This window comes from Poecilia reticulata, linkage group LG20, assembly GCF_000633615.1.
Source record: "Poecilia reticulata strain Guanapo linkage group LG20, Guppy_female_1.0+MT, whole genome shotgun sequence".
In the NCBI taxonomy this organism is placed as follows: domain Eukaryota; kingdom Metazoa; phylum Chordata; class Actinopteri; order Cyprinodontiformes; family Poeciliidae; genus Poecilia; species Poecilia reticulata.
In genome coordinates, this window is record NC_024350.1 from 19,180,038 (window position 1) to 19,201,669 (window position 21,632).

At 36.1% G+C, this 21,632-nt stretch overlaps 3 protein-coding genes across 6 annotated transcripts in view; 2 read left to right on the top strand and 1 right to left on the bottom strand.

The window, feature by feature from the left end:
- The window catches only part of smpx (small muscle protein X-linked), a 17,691-nt gene extending 5,399 nt beyond the window's left edge, over positions 1-12,292 (top strand). For 3 of the 4 annotated variants that reach the window (XM_008396453.2, XM_008396455.1, XM_008396454.2), the window contains 4 exons: positions 3,800-3,857; positions 7,099-7,185; positions 8,865-9,005; positions 12,112-12,292. In XM_008396453.2, the coding sequence (XP_008394675.1) occupies positions 3,800-3,857; positions 7,099-7,185; positions 8,865-9,002 (283 nt within the window). In that variant the 3' untranslated portion in view covers positions 9,003-9,005; positions 12,112-12,292. The remainder of the gene's footprint in view (positions 1-3,799; positions 3,858-7,098; positions 7,186-8,864; positions 9,006-12,111) is intronic. The other variant, XM_008396456.2, reaches the window with a different exon arrangement.
- cnksr2a (connector enhancer of kinase suppressor of Ras 2a) overlaps positions 6,703-21,632 on the bottom strand; it is a 78,836-nt gene continuing 63,906 nt past the window's right edge. Inside the window, exon 24 of the mRNA XM_017301866.1 lies at positions 6,703-7,147. Within this exon, the coding sequence (XP_017157355.1) occupies positions 7,100-7,147 (48 nt within the window). The 3' untranslated portion in view covers positions 6,703-7,099. The remainder of the gene's footprint in view (positions 7,148-21,632) is intronic.
- klhl34 (kelch-like family member 34) lies at positions 18,046-20,359 on the top strand. Its single transcript, XM_008396458.2, has 2 exons — positions 18,046-18,223; positions 18,312-20,359. Exons 1-2 carry the CDS (start codon positions 18,173-18,175, stop codon positions 20,106-20,108), a joined length of 1,848 nt encoding a protein of 615 aa, XP_008394680.1. The 5' UTR covers positions 18,046-18,172; the 3' UTR covers positions 20,109-20,359.

Below are 21,632 nucleotides of genomic sequence, written 5' to 3' on the forward strand. Positions count from 1 at the left end.
GTTTATTTCGCTCTGATTTGATCTTAGTGTGAAGTAAATTCAAATTAAATTGGATAATTTGATGTTTTGTAAGCTAGCTGTGAAGCAAAATGCTAGCAAAATGGTGCTCGATGTCAGTTTGTTCATAGGAATGAAGATTTCTGGCTAGTCGGAAAATCTGTAGGATTTGTGTAATACTTTATATTAAGTATTAAAGGTTCTACCTGTGGACTCCGCTATTGTTTATAGTAGAGCTGAACAAAATGGCTGAAAAACGCACCACAACATGAACGCTTCTATCAGTGTCGATAATTTTTTTAGTTTGTTTTGAATATCCAAAATACTACCAAACTGGTTGCATTTTCTCCTGTTTTATCCACAGTTTTCACTTTACGCCATTGTTTTATTTTTTATTAGTTTTTAATCCGTTACGAGGCACAGTGGGGGAACCTGCAACTGCCGCGCCAGTTACTCAGCAGGTCGTTGCTAGGTAACCACAGTTGGATGGGGCGGGGGGGAAGGGGCTTGAAACTGCTGCTCACCCAGCGGGTCGTTGCTAGGCAACCAAAGAGCGAGTGACGTGACTTAGTTAATTCTTTTGGCTAGCTGGTAAAGTTTGGCTAATCTTTCCTCTGGCTACATTTCCCATAAAGCTGTACCGTTTTTATTTGGAGTTCAGTGTATATTATGTTGAATATTATACCGGACGTATTATCTATTAATATTGATCACATCCAACTTTTCTGACTAAAGTTTGGCGTTCTCGTTTTGTTCGAACTCAATAAAACAAAGCGGCCATTTTAGCTTCAGAAACAACACTTATTTTTACGAAATGCTAATAAACATGTTAGTTATTAATGCTTTGCAATGTTCTTAGCTTTATTTTAAAAAAAAATTATTGTTACTAAACGTCTCTCTGGTCTGATTGCTTCATTCAGTTCTCCTGATGCTAATTACTTCTTCAACTTTCCAAGACTGTTGAGTCTGAGGCGTTTTTGACGTTTCCAGGACATTTTGAACCCTGAAATACCATTAGGAACATTTTCTAAACGCCTTTTCTTGTTGTTAGGCCAGAAAGCTGTATAAAAATGACTGTCATAAATCTCATTAAGACTTCAATAACAAGTGAATAGACACTTATTATGTACGTCTCTTGTAAAGAAAGTACAATAATAGCACTCATGCACACGCCCTACTAATCATTCCTCAACACGAAAGCAAAAGATCCAGTTTGTGCACAACTGGTTGGACATAAAATCTCCTCCACCTGCGCACAGAAAGCAAAAGACACTTTATTAGGAAGCAGCTGCTTCCCACAAGCTCTGAGTATTTTGAGGGGAGAGCGGAGAGTTTTTCCTGTGTTGTTGTCAAACAGCTCCATGGAAACCAAAGGAGTGAAACGTCCCTGGGCCTCATGGCTGCAAACGGACTGGATAAAAACAGAGGAGACTCCTAGGAGCAGGAAGAACTGCTCAGGAGAATGAAAACAAGTTTTAGGAAGGAAATAAATACTGAAAAATGACTCAGGAAAAGTACGACAGCATGTTGGAGAAAAAACATTAAAGGAGGAGTAAATTACTGCCAAAAAACTCAGAAATTTTGAGATGAAGTTCAGAAATTTTCACAAAAAAACCCCTGAAATTTTCTGAGTTTGAAAAGTTGAACATTTGTAAGAAAAAACTCAGAAATTCAAACATTTTCAAGTCATTTTCTTAAGAAAATCTGAGATTAACCTCAAGATTTTTGAGATTTTTCTAGAAAATTTTCAACTTTTAAAATGAATTTTAATTTTTTTCAATTTAGCCTCATCAGATTAAGAATATTTTCAAAGTGCCAATTGTGGCAGAATAAATACAGAAAATTATTTTTACATAATATTAATTATTAGTTTATATATTACAGCATACTGTATAATTATGTAATTATTTTACATATTAATATGTAGAACCCATAAATAAACTGTTAAAATAATAAACAGCTACCTCTGCATTTTTGAAATTAAATAATATTGACTAAAGTTTGTATTATTACTTCCTTCATGTTTTCTGTTAAACTTTGCTCATTTAATTATTTCTGACATCATGTAGTTTGGACTTCAGTTGCCACAAAAATCTTGTTTGTCTGGTGGAAAAGTTTGACAAGTTTTCATTGCCTTAATACTTTATGGAAACAAAAAGGAAAATAAAGTGTTGCTGTAACTCAGATTAGCTAAAAAAAAGAGCAAAAAGTGAAAATCAGTTCAAAACAAGAAGGAACGGTTGACCAATGACGGCGTGTTTGTTTGTTTTAGTGATTTTTCAGACTTTTTGACCTTTAAACTCTCCAAAAACGCTGAACAAGATGAAGTTTGCAGAGAAAACGTATGAATGGATCCAACAATGTTTTCCTTTATGCCGTCAAAGGTCCAGACTGAGGATGCAAATGTTGGTGCCTGTGCAAATTATATGAAAACAATGGTTTCAGTCTTCTCCGTATTCCTTAGAGTAAAACTCACACATGAAAATGGGTATTTACAAACACTATAAAAATATATACATTTATTCCTCACTGTGTGAAGAGAAACAATTCTTTGTTAAAAGAGCATATTTTTAAAGAAAATTTTAGTTTCTAGCTTGAAATAATTCATATACTGTAGGATTTTTATGTCTATAAATGCCACATGACATAAAATCAGGCAAAATATCAGGAAAATAATGATCAGTTCAGTCAGGAGGAATGGGCCAGAATTACAGCAAACTGTTGTGAGAAGCTTGGGGAGGAAAAGTAAAACATTTAAAATTAATTCTACCAAATACAGAGGATGTGTACATGAGGCTAATCATAGTTAGAAAATAAAGACCCAAATTTCTACCAATAAACCCCCCCAAAAACTCAGAAATTTTAAGATTATTCTTAAAGAAATTTTTATAGGAAGAAATCTGAAGTCTTGGCTCCAAACGTTTTTTTTAAGAAAAAAAAAAAGAAAAAAAATCTACATTTTCTGAGCTCCAAAAGTAAAAAACAAAATGAAGAAATGTTATTTATCTCAGTATATTTTTTAGAATACAGATGGAAATTTCTGAGCTCCAACAGTAAAAAAAAAAAAAAATTTGTTAGGAAAAAAAACTCAAATTTTGGAAAGCTCAAAATTCTTGACTTTTGGAAGTCTTCTGAAATGTGAAACTCTAAAGTTCCAAGTTTTGTCCATATAATTTCAGATATCCATTTCAAAATTTCAGCTTTTTCTTGCATATTTTTGACTTTTCAAAAGCTAGAAAATTTTTGAGATTAGTTTTAATTCTAGACTTTTGGAGCTCTGGATTTTTTCAGTCTTTTTTTTTTTTTTTTTTTTTAAGTTTTTTGGTCGCAATTTACTCCTTTTTAATCATCCACCAAATAATTTCTTTTTGCTCCAGCATTTAGAAAATCTTAACTGTAACTTATCTGAAACAGAAAAGTGGTTTTATGTCAGTTAGTCTGTTTACATGTAAATGTCTGGATTCAGGCAGTTTGCATGTCCTCTGCTTTAAATCATTTACTCTAATCATATAACACTACATGCATTTCTCCACACATTTTTTCATCATTGATTGATTAGTGTGACTAATTTATTTGATTACAATCCAAAGGTGCACCCAGAGGTGAAACCAGCTCACTTTTATTTTGACGGGATTTCTGTCTGCTTCTCATGAAAGATTCAGAGAACAGTTCCTGTACCTGGTTTTCTTTGTAAGAGTCGCTAAGCAACTGTAATGGTATCCCGTTCCTCAAAAACCGCTGTCCCAGTGCGCCCAGTAGCTTCCCGACCCGCTGGTGAATGTGTTGGGTTTCCCTCCTGCAGGTCAGCGGACTCACCGAGGATCATGTCCAAACCCGTGACCAACGTGAAGGCCTTGCAGGTAAAAAATGACTTTCTACTGCAAACAGTCTTTTCCACATGAAGGTTTTTATTATTACTGAAGGTTCAAACAGTGCATTTACAATATCAAGGCTTTTTTTTTTTTTGTGCAAATCTGAGAGCGAGGCAAACATACGCAGCTTTAAATGTCAAAAAAGAAGATTTGTTCACTGAATCCGCTTCTTATTGTGCTCGTTTTCATGTCTAACCATGGGATAGGCGTCGGTACAAACAGGAAATTCACAGCTGACGCTGCAAAAACACTAAATATTACCAAGTAATTTGGTCCAGTTTCTAGTGCAAATATCTTACTAAACTTAAAATGAGAAAAAATAACTTTTGAGGAACTTTTCAGCAAGATGTAGGAGCTTGTTTTTTCAATTGCTGGGTTATTTCACTGATAATATGGTAAAAGTCAAAATAATCTGCCCTTTTCTGCAATTTTAAGGAATTATTTACCTAAAATAAGATCATATGTTTTGCTAAAAATTACTTGTAAGTTAGTTGTGTCTTATTTTAAGTTCAGTAAGAAACTAGACCAAAATTACTTGGTAATATTTTGTGTTTTTGCAGGGCAGTCTCATAACAGCAGTACAATTTCACATTAAAAATATCTCATAAAATAAATAATAAAAGAAACCTTCTGATTCTGCCATGTCAGCAAATTTGCATATTAAAATTACTTATACCAAATTTTAGATTCTATTTTAAGTGTTTTCCAAATAACACAAAGTCATGTTATCTAGTTAACAATCACCAATCCGTTGATAAAAATAGCTGCTTATTTCCATTGCTGGATTTAACGTCATTTTAATGTTAAAATTCACGAACGTAGCTTCACTTAGAGCTATTTCTGTCTTTGATTTTTCCTACTTGAGTGTCCATTTTGACTATATCATTCAAAAATATTTTCCAGAAACAAATAGATTCACATATTGACGTCTGTAAGGCGACAAAATGCAGAGAATTAAGATAAAAGTTAATTTTGTTTGTAATATAGATGAATTTCTCATTACACTCCAAAAGAAAATGTCAATCTAAGAAAGAAACTCTAAATTATGGCGTTGGATTGTGGATAAAATAATTGTTACTGTCATAAATAAACACGGAAAAGTATTATTTTAAAATCAAAACAGTGTTTGTGAACCTATTTGTTTCAAGTTTTTGTTTTGTAACAAAAAATCATGTTGACTGGAATGAAAAAAAATGGTAAATTATAGAAAAACTAATGCTAAAATGAACAAAACAGTTCACAGAAATAACCTAAAAGCTAATTAGACTAATTTATACGTAATTAATGCATGTTATTTTTCAAATCTTAAAAGTTTATTTATTTTTTATTTTTTAAACTCAGAATGTCACTGGAACACAACTAAAACAAAATGTGTCACATTCGGAGCCAATAGTAGAACATGTATTAATCTAAATATCTGTAAAAGGCACCCAGATGCTAATATTAGCATTAGCATGCTAACACGAGGAACTTCGTAGGTTAGGTCTATTTGAACAGAACATTTCAGCAACAAGGCAGAAAAGCTGAACTACTTTACTTTGTAATCGTCTGAGTCTTAGAAATTAAAAACTTTTTAACATTTCCAGAAATAAGACAATCAAGCTAATGCTAATGCTAGCATTTCTTTAATGCTGGCATTAAAGAAATGCTAGCATTAGCTTGATTGTCTTAGGCCATTTTTGGTCCATTTTAAATAGCGTACATTACTACTTACATTACTACTTTTTTGTTTCAAAATCAATATGGACTAAAAATGAAAACCTATTAAGACGTGAAAACAACATCTTGATATCAAAACATGAAAATAAAATAAACATGTTATTAAGAGCTGCTTAAACATGTTCAAGTACTTTTTTTTTTTTTTACACCAAAACAAACATGAACCGAAATCCATATATATAAACATTTATGTTACATAAAACACCAGTCAAGCTAATAATCAACAGCAGTTTGATAATATTCAATATTTTAAGCAAATATCAGTGCAACTTAAGGTATTTTGGGGGAATAAAACACTTTTTTGAGGATTTTTGGTAATATAGAAATAGGAATTTCACAACTCAAAGTAATGAAATATTAAGATAAATTAGAATCGCATTTAAGAGTGCTTGAGCAGAAAATCTGGACATTTTTATTAAAAATAAAATATAACAAATGTTTTGTTATATTTGACAAATTAAACAAGAAAACTGATTTGTTTGATTGGTTTTAGTAGCTAATAAATGTTGCAGATTTCTAAACTTATATGAATGGGAGTTGAAAATAAATTCAGATTTTTAAAAGAAAAAAGTTAAATATCCAAAGCAGATTTAAATAAAGAAAAATCAAATAGAAAATGAAAAATAAAATGTTGAATTGTTTTGTTGTGTATTGTTTTATGTTTGTAATAGTTGAGTTAAAAGCTAACTTTATTCTCATTCATGATTTCTTCCAGTTGTTACATGAACTATTCATGTTTATTATTGAGTGAATGATAAAAAGTGAAAACTGCTTCCTTAACTTCACAGCTGCGCACTACTTCATGTTCATAAAAGGCTTTTTAGTTTGTGGATGTGGTGCAATAAATACTTTATAGAAACTCTTGTCATAACAGCATAAACTTTCATTTTAAAACTCAGTTTTTCTTGACATAAAATGGAGGTTAAAAAAAAAAACAACTTTATATCGAGGTGTTGGGATTTTTCAGTAATAATGGCTTTAATTTTTAGTGAAATACTCCTTTAATCTTTGGTTGTAGAGATAAATTAGTTTTGCTAAACGCATTTACGCATAAAGACAACAAACTGTTTCAGCCAAAGCAACATTACAGGAATACAAACATCAGCAAACATGCTGCAGGATTCAAGAACTGATTTTTTTATTTACCTTTTCTCCTTTCAGAGTCCGTTTCCGGTCTTAAAACCTTTAAAATACTTCAGTAACAAACACTACTCCAGTTTTGTACAGCTGTACAATGTGCGCTTATTTACAAATACAGTACAAACACATGAAACGGGCACAACACCTAGCTAACACGGAGCTAGCTAGCTGCTATCTAACTCCGTGTTAGCTACATGCTAACTCGATTAGCTTCCTCTCTTCTCTCTCTGGCCTAATTTTCATAAACACACGTCGGTTTTTATAGCCCGCTGAAACCAGGAAGCAGTGGTCATTATTAAAAACGACTGGTTTTTCGAGAGAGAGCCAGCGCAAACATTGAGCTCCATTCATCCTCTCATCCCCCCACCAGGCTAATCTGAACATCCCGATGGGAGCGCTGCGTCCGGGGGCGGGACTTCCTGTCAGGAGGAGAGAGGAGACAGCGGACACAGAGGAGGTGAGACTGGACACAAAGCTCGGCTCACTTTCACTTTGTCCTGGTGAATCATCACAATTACACAAAAACAGACTGAAGGCAAAGGCCAACTCCTTCCTGTTTGTAAACAAATTTTACTCACTACTTCAACTTATTTTTACTCAAGTAAAAGTAAAAAGTATCCGTCCAAGAAATAACGCAGGAGTAAAAAAGCATTTGGTAAAAAGTGATCTAGTTATTAATCATTTAATATTTAAATATTACATCATCAGATGGTTCAAATATCAGTTTAAGTGGAAATTTTTTGGTATTTTTAGGATCAAAATGGCAATAATTCATGCAAGTAGCAAAAAATAAAATCAGGCAAAAGAAAATGTTTCCATGTCAGTAAAAAACATGAAACTTTAATAAAAACAGTAAATGTGTGTCTGTCTGGTGAATTTCTGGTAAACATGTTTGTTCCTTATTCAGTTGGTAGAGAATCCAGACATTTTACTCCAGATAGAGATACGTAATAATAAAATTACTCAAAGTAAAAAGTACAGCGTAGTAAAAATACTCCTAAAAGTATATTTAAAAAAAACACTCAAGTAAATGTAACCAGTTATTACAAAACTCTACCTGCAGCCTACATTAACAAAATATATATTCTGCTCATATAAGAAGACATACAAAGATTTATATTTAAATATAAAGTTTTTGCGACAGCATAAGCCGTTATTTTAAAGCTGGACGGGACATCATTTGAGATCCTCACTTAATTCGATCCACAATTTAATAACTGAAACACAAAACTTTAGCATTTTCAAGTTTCTCCTATTTTTTCTGGCTTCGTTCTGCAGATTTGGATTCTGAGGCTGTTTAGTTAAAGGAAGCGTCAGATAATCTCTGCCTGTCTTAATTGTCTCGTTGGGTTTGGTTCTGTTGAGTTTTGTGAACCAGATTGAGTCTCGTACAGCAGGTGTGAACACCTCCTCATGTGGACTCTGGTTCTGTTTGGTCACGCCTCGTGTTTCCCTAAGCAAATGAAGCCGGGCCACATTGTGGGCCGAGCCGAACAAACAAAGAACAGAAACTACATTTCCCAGAACCTGAGGCTTTAAAGGAGAACGACTCGGTTTCAGATGCTTCCAGGGTTTCAACAGCCTGGAAAATCCGGGACAATTATGGAATAAGAAAAATAGAGAATGGAAAAACGTTTGGCTTTCACACCCTGCCATCCATCCATCCATCCATCCGACTTTTCATCCATCCATCCATCCATCCGACTTTCCATCCATCCATCCATCCATCCATCCATCCATCCATCCATCCATCCGACTTTCCATCCATCCAACTTTCCATCCATCCATCCATCCATCTGACTTTCCATCCATCCATCCATCCATCCAACTTTCCATTCATCCGTCATTTCTGGTCCTTTGGATGCTGATCAGTCCGTCTGATCAAACGGTGATGAAATAACAAAACCAACGATTTTCACCATCTGACCGATTAATTAAACTTTCCTGTTTTTCACAGGAAAGTTAAAATCTCTGCCGTCAGCACTTTAGCTGCTCAGCCCAGATGTGAAGGCTTGACATAATCAAACTAATTTAAGGGTGTCTACATGTTTATTTCTCAGCTGCACTGAACAGGATGTGCGTCACATTACATTTTTAATTTCAATGTTTCTCATTCAGTTTGTTGTTGTGCTGCAGGCTCAACCACCAGAGCTACCGATGCGTCCCCCGTCACTAGAAGACAAGAAGTCTCTGCAGAAGCTACCGGGCCCGGCCGTCAACCTATCAGAGCTACAAAACAAAAAGAGCGAACTGCGATGGGTCACCAAGGAGTAACATGTAGGTTCACCTGGGGATTCACTCACTCAACAATAAAAACGGAAATCTGTTGTACCAACAAGAGCTGAAAGTGTCAGCTTGATCATTTTTGAAGATGTATGGTTGAAAAGAACAAAGCTTTTCAGGTGAACTCTTCTTCTTTCATATTGTATCAAAACTGTTTTTGGCTGCAAAACAACTAAATCTTACCAAGTAATTTTGCTCCAGTTTCTAGTCTGAATATCTCAGGACACCTGACAAAAGTAGCTTTAAAGTAAGTTTTCAGCAAGAAATAGGAGGTTAATTTAGGTCAATATTTACTTAATATTCATTAAAAAGACATTTTTTTCCATGTTATAAGATAAATAATCTGCCAAGTAAACCAGTAGTAACTACTAAGATGTTTGTAATAGAAACTAGATTTTGTGTTTTTACATTGTGGGAAGAAAACGAAGTAAAAATATAACCTCAATAATTAATATAATAAATTAAATCCTCTAGAAAAGGAACAAAAGGTATCCAATGTTTTGTAAAAGTATATTTGTTTGTAATATAGAGTTTTGACCAGGTGATGATAGTAATTATAGAACAAATAACATCATATATGCAGCTAAAATATATATTATAAATGTATATATATATATTATGGAATGTAATATAGTGAACAATTTAAGTCAAATACATTAAATTAAATGCAACATACAAACATGATAAAAAGGGAGCAACACTGAAACGCTAAAGTAAAAAGACTTAAAAAAAAAACAAATGAGTTTATATTACATAACTGAGGAACAAACATTGCTGAAAATATAAGACAAACGTAGAAAAACACATTTATTTTTCCGTTCCATGTTGTTGTTTTCAGAGTTGCTCAGTGCAGACGGATCACAGTGAAAGTGTCCAGAAATAAAACTGATGCAAATAAGAACCACAGCACAGAAAGGAAGGATAGAGGGTGACTTATGAGCCATGTATACTCCCTCGTTGTGACGGATGCAAATTCAGTCTGAGTGAAAGAAAATAGTTAATAATTTTCCAACAAAAACGCAGCTGTTTTAAAGTGCAGAAGGAAACTGGAGGCTGTTTGGGAATACAGCAAAAAGTCCAGAGACAAAACTATTAACTTTATCTTTTATTCATATAGATAACATTTAACTTGAGAAAAATAGTTTGACTTAAAAAAAAATACAAATTTTAGCTCGTAAAGGTAGAAATATTTAAAATCTTTACCGTCAAAGGCAAATATAGTTACTGGTAATTCTCTCAGTTCGCCACAGGGGGTCACTGTCGGCCACTCTTCCTTCCATTGGGTCAAGCTGAGCTATTGTTGGTGTGTGTGTGTGTGTGTGTGTGTGTGTGTGTGTGTGTGTGTGTGTGGGCTGGGAGGGTTGAGTCAGGCACTATATTTGTATTTTGTAGCAGTACTAGTGTGTAGCGGTCTGTGCTGTGACTGTCAGCAGGACACAGAGACCGCGGCACATAAACACCGACACCGCCCCACCCTGCCAGAGGAACGCAGCAGGAGCCGTCCGATAATGAATAAACCAGCACTAAAAACAACACGTTTTAATCAGATCTGTCGCTTTTCTTAAAAACAGGAAAAACACAAACCTCATTATTCTTATTAATGGGAATTTGGGTATGGCAGGTTTTTAAAAATAAACGTTATTAATCAAAGCAGTTCAACTTAAAAATAATCTAAATATGTACCACAAAATATGGGTTTTCATGTCAGTCGATGTTGATATTTAGTGATTATTTTTTGTTTTAAAAACCTGAAATCCTGACAAACTAGTGATTTTCCTCTTCAGCTGTTGTAATTTTCCACTTTCTCTCCATATGGCTTTTTAAAAAGATTGAATCAGTTATGACAGGTGTCTAAACCTTAAACTGCTGCTGCGCAAGTTACTAAAGGGGTTGTTGCTAGGTAACCATAGAATGAGTGAGTTGCTAGGTAACCATAGAATGAGSGAGTTGCTAGGTAACCATAGAATGAGKGAGTTGCTAGGTAACCATAGAATGAGTGAGTTGATTCCACCATCATTGCTTGTCTGGCTGTCAAAGGTTGAGCAGCTAAAGCCTTTACTATGCCTACATCTCCCAGAATGCTGTGCAGTTCAAGATCAGAGTTGAGTGAAATTATCGAATATTCTATTAGACATATCATCTATTGATATTGATCACAATATGTGTTATTGATATATTGTGCAGCTCCAAGTTGCTGTAACTCAACAGCTACTAAAAAGTTTAGCGAATACAGAAGGTGGGAGGGTTGAGTGCCTGTCGCTTTAATTGGTACTAACCAATAGGAGCACGTCTTACATTGTTCCTCTTTAAGCCCCGCCCACATAGTTCCTGTTCTCAGCACTCAAATTTCTTTGAGTTCAACCAAAAACAGTTGAAACCAAAAGATATGAGGATCAGAACCAAACATTTCTGACGAGCGCAAATAAAATTTTTGTTTTTCACTTATTGAGAAGAAATAAACAATTCAGATAAAAAAACATACGAGGTTTTGGAGATAATTTTCATTTCATCAGATAAAATAATTTGAATGAAAAACAAACAGATTTTTGTATAGAAAACTAGTTTCAAACATAAAATATTTCATTATAATGTTAAAGGTGTTGATCAGAATTTGATTTCTGATTTGAATCACTTTTTGTTTGAATGTTTAAAAAAGTTAAATTTCCCTCCATGTCCACTTGGGAATACTGAGCTGCTTTCTGAGATCTCCTTTGCCTGATTCATGTTTTCAGATAAGTGAGTTTTGAAGGAGTAAAATACCGTTGTTATTTGAAAACTGTATTTTATTTTTAACCCAAATATTCAGATATTAATATTAAAATGTTATTATTTGATCTGAAACTTTTACATCCAACAAAAGCAAAGGATCTTTACAAGATTAATAGTTTTTTGTATGTCATCAATTTTCCTGCCATTGAGCTGGAGCCGTTTTCTCGTTTTCTCTTGTTGACAAGGAAAAAAACAATAATGTTGCAATCAATTTATGAAGAAAAATTAGAAAATGTAAATCCATTTTTCTCTTTAAGATCTGGATCATTTGATTCCTGCTGCTGCCTAATAAAATCCCTCACTGCAGATTTTCTCTTTTCTCCTCCTGCAGGAAACTGAGCTGAGGAAGACGGACGATAATCTCCACAAACGGACTTTCCCTCTGCTGTGAACGAGTAGAAACACTGCAGCTGCAAGATATCAGAGGAACCACAACAATCTGTCTAAACTCACCTCTAAAAACGTTCACTAATTTGATATTTCAGATTAAAATACACATTTAAGCCAATTCATATTTTATAAAAGTAGAAATTTTCTGTTTCTGCTGCAGTTTGGGTTTGGACTGAATAAGATGAGAGGTGTGTTCGCCATTATTTAAGTATTTTAGAGTTTGTTTAGTTTATTAATCCTCCTTTATCCCAAAACAAAACTAACTAACATTGTAGCAGTTAAATTTTAGACACTTTGGCTTTTTAGCGCCGCGTTAGCTGGGTTGAGCACAGAACCTCCAGTAAGAGTAGCGCTACTTCAGCATATTTTTACTCAAGTGAAAAGTTCAAGAAATGACTCAAAAGTATTTAGTAAAAACAATTACAAGTAACTATATTTTAAAATGATTTCATCAGACGACATAGTAATAAAATAATTCAGACAAAAGAAACTTTCAAATATATATTTATATTTTCAATACAAATTCATGAAACCAACACTTAAAGCAGGTAATATATACTGTATATGTAAGAACATTATTTTTGGTGTTTATTGTATTTTATTGATCAAACAGCAGGTAGCCAATAACATTAGGACAACAAAGCTTGTCTATTAACAAGAGGTCTCACTTCAACTTAAACTGTAGGAGTGTCCAGTTTTGGTTAAGACATGTTTATTCCTCATTCAGTGAAGTTATTTGCAGTGAGTAGAGTTTATTTGAATAGTAATAATATTACTGAAGTAAAACTAAACGGTTCATCTACTCCTAAACGTTGATTGTGATTAAATATTTCTACTGTACCAACTGAAGGGTTGGTTGCTTGGGGATTGGAGGTAAATATTACTTGTATTTTTGTTGATGTTTTTGTGTTTTCCAGAAAATTAATATTATCACAGTAAAACCTATAAAAAAAAAAAAACAACAGACCCATTTTGTCATTTCCTGTTAAACTAAAAGATAAAAAAAATCATATGTTGGTTGGTTTTTCTACACCAAAACATCTGTTACCGAGTGGAAATCTAATAAATGTAACAACATTTCATTTTATACACTGGTGTAGATTTTCAGCGGTTGAATAAAAAGCAACAGGACTTTAATTATAGTCAACAATCACGCCAATCGACCGGTAACATCAGTAACCGGATATAATGACGAATGATTGCTCTGACCGTAACTTACTCTGGTACTTCCTGCATATGTTCACATTCTGGATGAGCAGGGAAAAGTCTAGTTGCCCTTCATTTCAGGATGTATCTTTATTGTCTGTTTTATTTTTATTTTTGAGTGTTACCATATTTTTTAAATTTGGGGGTTGTCAATGACAACCGTGGGATGGGTTGTAATAAAGTAAAGTGATGACACTTGTGGTTCCAACTGTGACACAAAGAGCTTAATGGAAATGTGCCAATTTATAAAAAAACTCACATTTTCAGTAAAATGTTTTTCCCCAGGATGAGGCAGTTTCTCAGTTGTATCAGAATTGGTGTATTTTGCAAAACTGCAATGGAAACACTTTGAGTCATGATCAAATATCAGATGTTACTACTGGTGGAAATGACAAAGACGACGACAGGAAGTGGTAGAAGGAAGATGTTGTGGTGATTTTTAATAACTTATTGCTTGAACAAAGTTATCCAGGTGTGAATTTTATTGCATTTTTTTATTTAATGGAAGCACTGTAATTCTGAAACTGTGTTTTTTCAACATTTGTAGAATATCAACTACGTTTTGCGCTGCTTTTTCTGCTAATATGGATTCTTCCTTAGGGTTAAGGTTTATATTTTTTGTAAATCTGCATTGGATTTGAAGAATTTTCCAAGGAAGCTATGATAAATGATCTTTACCAGGAAATCCTTGATCTATTCTGAGGTCTAAAACATCTTTACAATAAGTTTTGCAGACGACAATCGTAGTAAAGCTAAAAACCTGCTTCATTCTGAGTTATTTTCCCCAATCCGTCGATGTGAATCCAGACTCCTTAGGGAGGAAACCAATTTCAAGCTCTTGTATTTCCAATCTCTACGTTTCAGTCACATTTTGGCTCAAGGCCCTAGGTGAGAAATGGAGTGCCAATCAAATGGTAAAGTTAAAGATTTGACTTTAAGGCCAGTTTTCTCTTCAACATCACATCTCTTAGGCTTTGTACAGCCATTTTCTGTGGACAATCATGAAAAACATGTTGAAAATGAAGGACATGTATCTATTTTAACAATTTCCAGCCTTATTTAGATGCCAGGTAACTTTTTAAAGTTGACTATTTTTCAACCTTTCACCACATATGGATCTTTTTTAGACCAGTGATCCCCAAAGATGCATCTTGAACTCATTATCCTCCATAGTTTAGAGGTGATTCAAATAAACCCACTTTGCATCTAATAAGTTTGTAATAAGATGACAAGCTATATTAATCTTTCGTGTGGCAACATTAAAACCTATAAAACATCCTGGACAGAACAGCGACCCGGAAAGTGAACAAACACTGAAGTCTTGCTTGTCGCGTTTCTGCTGAGCACCGCCATTTTGAATGTCAAGAGCTGCTCATTCAACGCTGGTTTTGCAATGTGACATTTCTAATTTTGGAAGTCCGTCAGCAAATGGGGGCTGAAGGAGATGAGAGCAGGTGTGATTTCAGCACAATAAGTAGCGTTTGCAACACTGAAGGGCCCAGAAAGAACCGTATTCCTGTAGTTGGTTCAGATCGAGGCAGGTCAGGTTTCAGCCACTGTAAATTAGTAAAAATATAAAGGGAAATGGCATTTTTAAATAACATATTACAGAACTTCGAAATTTTAATTACTTTGTGTTTCTTTAATTTCTTAGTGTTGGGGAAATTGAAATGTAATCTGTATAAGTCCAGAAAATGTTAGAAAAACACAGGTTTTCATAGTGTATCCCAACTTTTTCACATTTCTGTATGAATATTGAATAAAAGTGGGTGGAGAACACCGCCTTAAAGGAACTCCACGTGTAATTTCTGTTCATTCATTTTTATATTAGCCAGATGACACAAAGTTTTGATCTGACAAGTAAGATATGAACCATTCAAACATATTTCCGGTGCCAAAACAGCACTGAGATCAAGTAAAAACAAGACAGGTTTTTCTTGTTTTGCTAAAATGTACAATAATAATCCATTATCTCACTCCAGCTGTAGAAGAGTTAATAAACCTTTAAAAGAGGCTCAAAGGTCCAGAATCTAGAAGTCAACCAAAAACAAACTTTTTCAATCTTCTGTGTTTCATGAAGGATTAAAAAAACCATAAAAATTGTCTTAGTTTTATTAGCCTGGAAATTACCTTTCTGCTTGATTTTCATTTCCTTCAGTTCTCCGTCTGGGATTTCTTCCATTGAGCTCAATTTCTCCATTTGTTTACAGTGCAGGCCATTTCCATTAAGTCTCATAGACCTAGCGCATTACATGTAGTCACGGTTAAACGTTAGCGACCGGGTAAAATCAGATCCAATTGTTTAAAGTTCAACAGAGTTTACACCTTCAGCTAGCAATAGCCAACAGTCAAGAACAAACTGCATTACTGATTTAGTGTTTACAGTTTTTAATCATCTCATCATGTTTAGGTTTTTAAACCAAATCCCCCAACAGTAAGTAGCAGCTTTAGTTTTCAGATAATTTTGCTGCTTTCCTAAACATATAATCTTGCCAGCAGATTTGTTGAACAGTTTCTGGTATGAAAAACACCCAGAAATAGGATGATTGACTGTGAAAGTAATACTGTGAAGATCACACATTAAAAACTGATTTAATGTTGGCTGAGACATTTAATCCTCTCAGGTGGGTGTTAAGGAGATTGACATAGCGAAGATGTGAGATTGGTTATCTCAAGGCTAAATCATTTAATTCCTGAAGTTTTTCTGAGCCCTGCCAAAGCATAAAATCTGTCTCCTGTTATTATTCTTTATTCTTTTCTGTATTCTCTTAGGTGGAGGTGTCAACATTAGCAAACACACATACCCCCCAAAATTACAACACAAATCCATCACCAAATCACGTGTCTCTTTGCACATAGATAAACGCTCACATGTAGCAGCTGCAGCTAAGTTTAGATGCCCATCAGGTCACGGAGGAATATTCAACCAAACAAACACTCCCGACACCAAGCGCCGAAGATTAAAAACTCTTTGCAGCTTATAAAAGATAAAAAGGAACACGAGCGTGGTTTTCACTTCAACGAGAAAGCAATGCACTGGATTTTGAAGAATATACTACGCCAACAAAAACATGCAAACTCATTTGCTGGGGTATCAAAATTCACATTTAAATGTCTCTCAGCATGTCGTGTTTTCATGGTTGAACCCTGACAGTAGCTGAACATCAATCAGATACATCCATAAACATGCTGGGAAGCTTGTAGTCGCGCTGTATTTCCCTCCCGCCGCCTCTCTTCTGCTGCATAAAAATAATACAGTGACATCCATCTTGTGGCTGTGAAACTCTGCAGGTCAGAGGGAGGTTAAATGCCTCCCCAAAGGGGACAGGATTACCCCGATACCAACAGCAACGGGCTACTTCTGACACCTCAGAGGAAAACCCTCACATTTAGTGATGTGGAAAAGTTTTAAAACATCCCAGATCAAGCTAAACTCAATTTCAAAAACTCTTGGACAGAGTTTGTGCAAAGTTTATTTTACTTATTAAAATTAGTGAAGAATGGTAGGTTATCAGTTTCTTATACTTTAGTTAATGTGACTTTTTGTCCAGTTTGGTTAGTTTTAATTAGTTTTTAGAGTGTGTTTGCTAGTTTTTAATACTTAATAGCTAAATATTGCTTAGTTATAAGTAGTAATTTTAGTTTTTTCCTATTTTTGACAACTTTTAGGTGCAGAATTCAAAAAGTCAAAGTATTGTATTGTGTCTACATTGATTTGGTAATGGATACTCAACAGAAGAAAACAATTTCAAAAACATTAAATTATTGTTGAACAACCAACTAACTGGCATTTTTCCCCCCAACTTTTACTGTTGCCATTTTGTGGACGAGCTTAATTTGCTGGCAGCTAACGTCAGCTGCTTATGTGGGATGAAAAATTCATAAACAGATTCATAAACACAAAAACAAATTATATTATTGACACTAAAACTAATTAGAATTGTGCGTTTCAAAACTAACTAAAGCAGAACTAAACCTGAAAGTTTCTGCGTCTAATAGTTTCTACTAATTGCTCTTTTGGAATCACCTTGATTCAGATGAAATTACTGTTTCTGTCGTCATACTTTAGCATCTCTTAAAATGTTCTGGTGGTAAGGTTTCAAGAGATCAAAACTCTAGATTGTATCAATAAAATCCAGTTTAAAAGATTAGAGTCCAGCTTTCACAGTATTGTCCTTCCAGATGAATCCTATAAGCCGTTTCTATTCCTGACAGAAAGGTGCTTTATCAACCGTGCCCATCGGATTCCTGGACACCTCGACTGCAGCAGCTGTATTTACAGATGACTTCATCCACAGAGATAGACTCTCAAAGCCCAATCTGGCTCCCTGTCCGCCCAACTCTGTTTGACAACACAATGTTTGCTTGTTGGTTGATATTAAATTGAAGGCGTGCGCCTGGGGGATACTCCCTAGAACACAGGTGTCAAACTCCAGTCCTCAAGTGCCGCTGTCCTGCAGTGTTTAGATGTGTCACAGGTACAAAACACTGGAATGAAATGGCTTAATTACCTCCTTCTTGTGTAAATCAGTTCTCCAGAGCCTTGCTAATGACCTAATTATTCTATTCAGGTGTGGTGCAGCAGAGGCACATCTAAAAGTTGCAGGACACCGGCCCTCGAGGACTGGAGTTTGACACCCCTGCCCTAGAAGACTCTGAGGCAGCTGACAAACACAAAGCCAACAGCGCCAGTATCCCAGACAGAGACAAGAGAGCCAAGTCTCAGTGCCAAAGAGGGACGGGTTACAGGGCTGTGTTGATGTGTATGTGCAGGGGGCTGTCATGACCTCCCTATCATGGTGTCGGATAACAGCTTCTGCAGACAGAAGAGGACTAAAACAGATGGAGTAAGCTCAACTGAGGGCACTCTCTTCCAGCCTTCTTTCATGCAACGCATCAGGAAAAAAATCAGTCATCCTTTCTTCTTTTTGACAGAACTTATGCATGGATACCTACTCACTCCTCTACAGTTCCTTACACAGAACCGGACTCCTCTCTGGCTTCCAGCGTTTGCGGGATCAGAAGAAGATGTGCGATGTCGTCCTGGAAGCAGGCGGTGTTTCCTTCCCATGTCATCGCAGTCTGTTAGCGAGCTCCAGTGACTACTTCTGGGCCCTTTTTGGAGAGACAACCGCAGAAAGATCAGCAGACTCCATCAGGCTCCCGGCGCTGACGCCTGAGGGTCTGGAAGCCATTTTGGATTTCTTGTACTCAGGGTGGTTGAGCATTTCTTCCTCCACACTTCCTGTTGTCGTGGAAGCAGCCCGGTACCTCCAGGTGGAGGCAGCCCTGTCAATATGCGAGCGATTTATGGCGGACGGCTTAACTGCTGATAATTGCTGCTACTATGCCAATCTGGCTGAGCAACACTTCCTCCTGAATGCACTTGAGGCTGCAAATCAAACCATTGCCAAGAAGATGGCAGTTCTGCTGCAGAATAGCCAGGTTGATCTCCTTGGGTTGAACTTTCCGTCGCTGATGGCAGTGCTAGATGCAGATGAGATACCTGGGGTCAAGGAGATGGATCTCATAAGACTTTCTCTAGACTGGCTGGATGAAAATGGGCCCCTTCCACTGCTAAAGTCAAACCTTCTGCTGAGTCGTCTACGCTTTGGATTGGTTGCTCCTTCAGACCTTTCTGACCTTTGCCATGGAAGCAGGGCCATGGCCACTCCTCTGATCAGAAGTCAGCTGACTCGGGCTCTTGAGTACCATCATATGGGTTCAGCTCAGCCAATAGCACAAAGCAGGCAATCGACCCTTAGAGGATCACCCAATCATGTGCTTCTTGTTGGTGGTGGGGTTAGCCCTGATTGGCCAGAACAACAGGTGCTGGCGTTCGACACCTGTAGCAGGAAGTTTTCATCGCCAGGTTTTGTTCTACCTCTGAGACTCAGAAATCCCTGCGTCTGTTCGGTGGGAGGTTTTCTCTTCGTGATTGGCGGAGAAGACATGAAAAATAGCGATGAGAAGTCCGTCACTGTGTCGACCTCAAGTCAAGTCTGGAGGTACGATCCACGCTTCAACCACTGGAAGCAGATGGAGTCCATGCTGGAGAGGCGGGTGCAGTTCACCTGCTGCGTGGTGGAAGACGTCATTTATGCTATTGGGGGACGACAGTCACATCCGGACTCCATGACGTACACTTCCTTAGCTTCTGTTGAGTATTACGACATGGCTTCAGGAGCGTGGAGGAGAGCTGCAGCGATGCCTTGCCCTCTTTACGGCCATGCATCTACCGTGCTCGACAAGAGTATCTACGTGACAGGAGGACTCCCTGCCCACCAGGGTGGCATCAATGTTAGTAACCAGGATGTAAACAGGGAAATAAGTAGGGAATGCATCTCTTGGGACCTGAAGGCCACTGTCTGGGAAAAGAGGGCATCCATGTCCATCCCAAGGTTTGGTCATAGATTGGCAACCGCCCACGGTTACATTTACGCCCTGCTGGGTATGTACGAGCAGTTTTGTGACATTGAACGGTACGACCTGCAGTCGAACCACTGGACCCGCCTCAAACCACTCGCAAACGGCTTGTTCAACTATGGGATGTTAACCATGGCAGGTGGGAATCTGCTGGTATTCGGCGGGAGGAGGTGGAGCGACGGACAGCAGGTGACTGTAAGGAGTGTGCTGGAGTACGATACGAAGAAAGATCAGTGGAGAGAAATTGCCCAGCTTCCAAGACCTCTGACTGGCACTGAGTGCACTCTGCTGCCTCTGCCGGACTAATAGACCCACCTTAACATCTATAAAAAAAAGTAGTGACTTCAGAATAACTGTTGAATTATCACATTCAGTTGCCATGAAGAGAAATAAAAAGCTGTTGCTGAAAGCTTTAATGCCAGTGGTAGAAATGAGTTGTCTGAGATGAAAATTTGATCAATGCTCAACACATTTACTTTCCACCTTAAAGCTGCAGTAGGTAACAGGTCTTAGCGCTGTCAATCAAACCTGGATACTCGCTGCTAAATGTGCTAATGGCAGAGAAATAACTTACCGTAATGGGAAAATCGTTTATCCGTGGTCATCTGTGGCCATGATAACTAGCCTCAGCATTCACAACATGCTATGCTAGCTGCAGCCGAAGGTGGACAGAGGATGATCGACAGCGCTAAGACCCGCCTCCTGGCTCTGATTGGTTGTTTATAGTTGGCACTGGGAAAAGGCAGAGGAACTTGATTTTTTTCAAAGATTTTTATAAAAGTTACATATTGCAGCTTTTGAATGAAATTTTTTTTATAGAATTACTAGATTTGCACATTTTTATAGATTTATTTACTGTACAGTGAACATTTATTTATCATTTTACAGATTTCTTCTGTTCTTATATTTTATTTCTTTTTAATAAATGCTGCATATAAGCAAAACAAACGCCTCAAACAAAGATAACCTAAGTAAAACACAAAAGGTAGAGGAAGCCAAAGTAGTTTTGTAAATTTTAAGGTCAATAATTGATTATGTATTACAAAATAATAGAAAAAAAACTAAACATAACTAAGTATTTTGTGACAAAAACATCCAAAGTGACGTTTACTCATCACTTCTGATACTTTTAATAATACAATTTATTCTTGTGATGTTGTCAGAGGAAATATAGATTTTATAGCTAATAAGTTATGTTTTATAATAAATTAACAACGGTAATCTGTTTTCTTTCATTGTATTTGTGTTTTATGACAATGTTCAGATCAGATCACAATAATTCCTCTCAGCCAAAATGTCAGTTTTCCTCAGCCTCAAATCTCTCGTTGATGAAAAAGAAAAACATAATAGACAAATAAAAAGAGCCTCTAATCCAAATGACTAAAACTTTATTGATCCAGTCTCTTCTTCCAGCGAAACATGAAGAATGAACACATAAATAAATACCGTCTTTTAACCATAATTTATAGATTTAACACTAAACATTCTTTACACAATGACAGTTTGCAGAAAGAAACCCTGATATAATTAAAGATATTCTTCCAAGACAGTTTACACTCTATAAATAGAGATCTATTATAGTTTTAAACACAAAACATAAAATGGATATTGTTTTGATCTACAGCAAAAACATGCTACTACAACCAACCACGGGCAGCAGCATAAAAGGAGCAAACAAACCGTGTTTGTCAGTGCAGGTTATTACATGTTTATGATTGCTTTCGTAGTCTGTGAAACGTCTCAGATACATTATTACATCCTCTGGCAGCAGCATAGAAATAGACTAACATTTTAAATAGATCCAAGTTTTATTTCCTATGTAAATATTCC

Coding starts and splice junctions, on each gene's coding strand:
- klhl34 (XM_008396458.2), top strand. CDS start 18,173: ATGGTGTCGGATAACAGCTTCTGCAGACAGAAGAGGACTAAAACAGAT. Junction 18,224..18,311: donor AGAGGACTAAAACAGATGGA/GTAAGCTCAACT, acceptor TCTTTTTGACAG/AACTTATGCATGGATACCTA.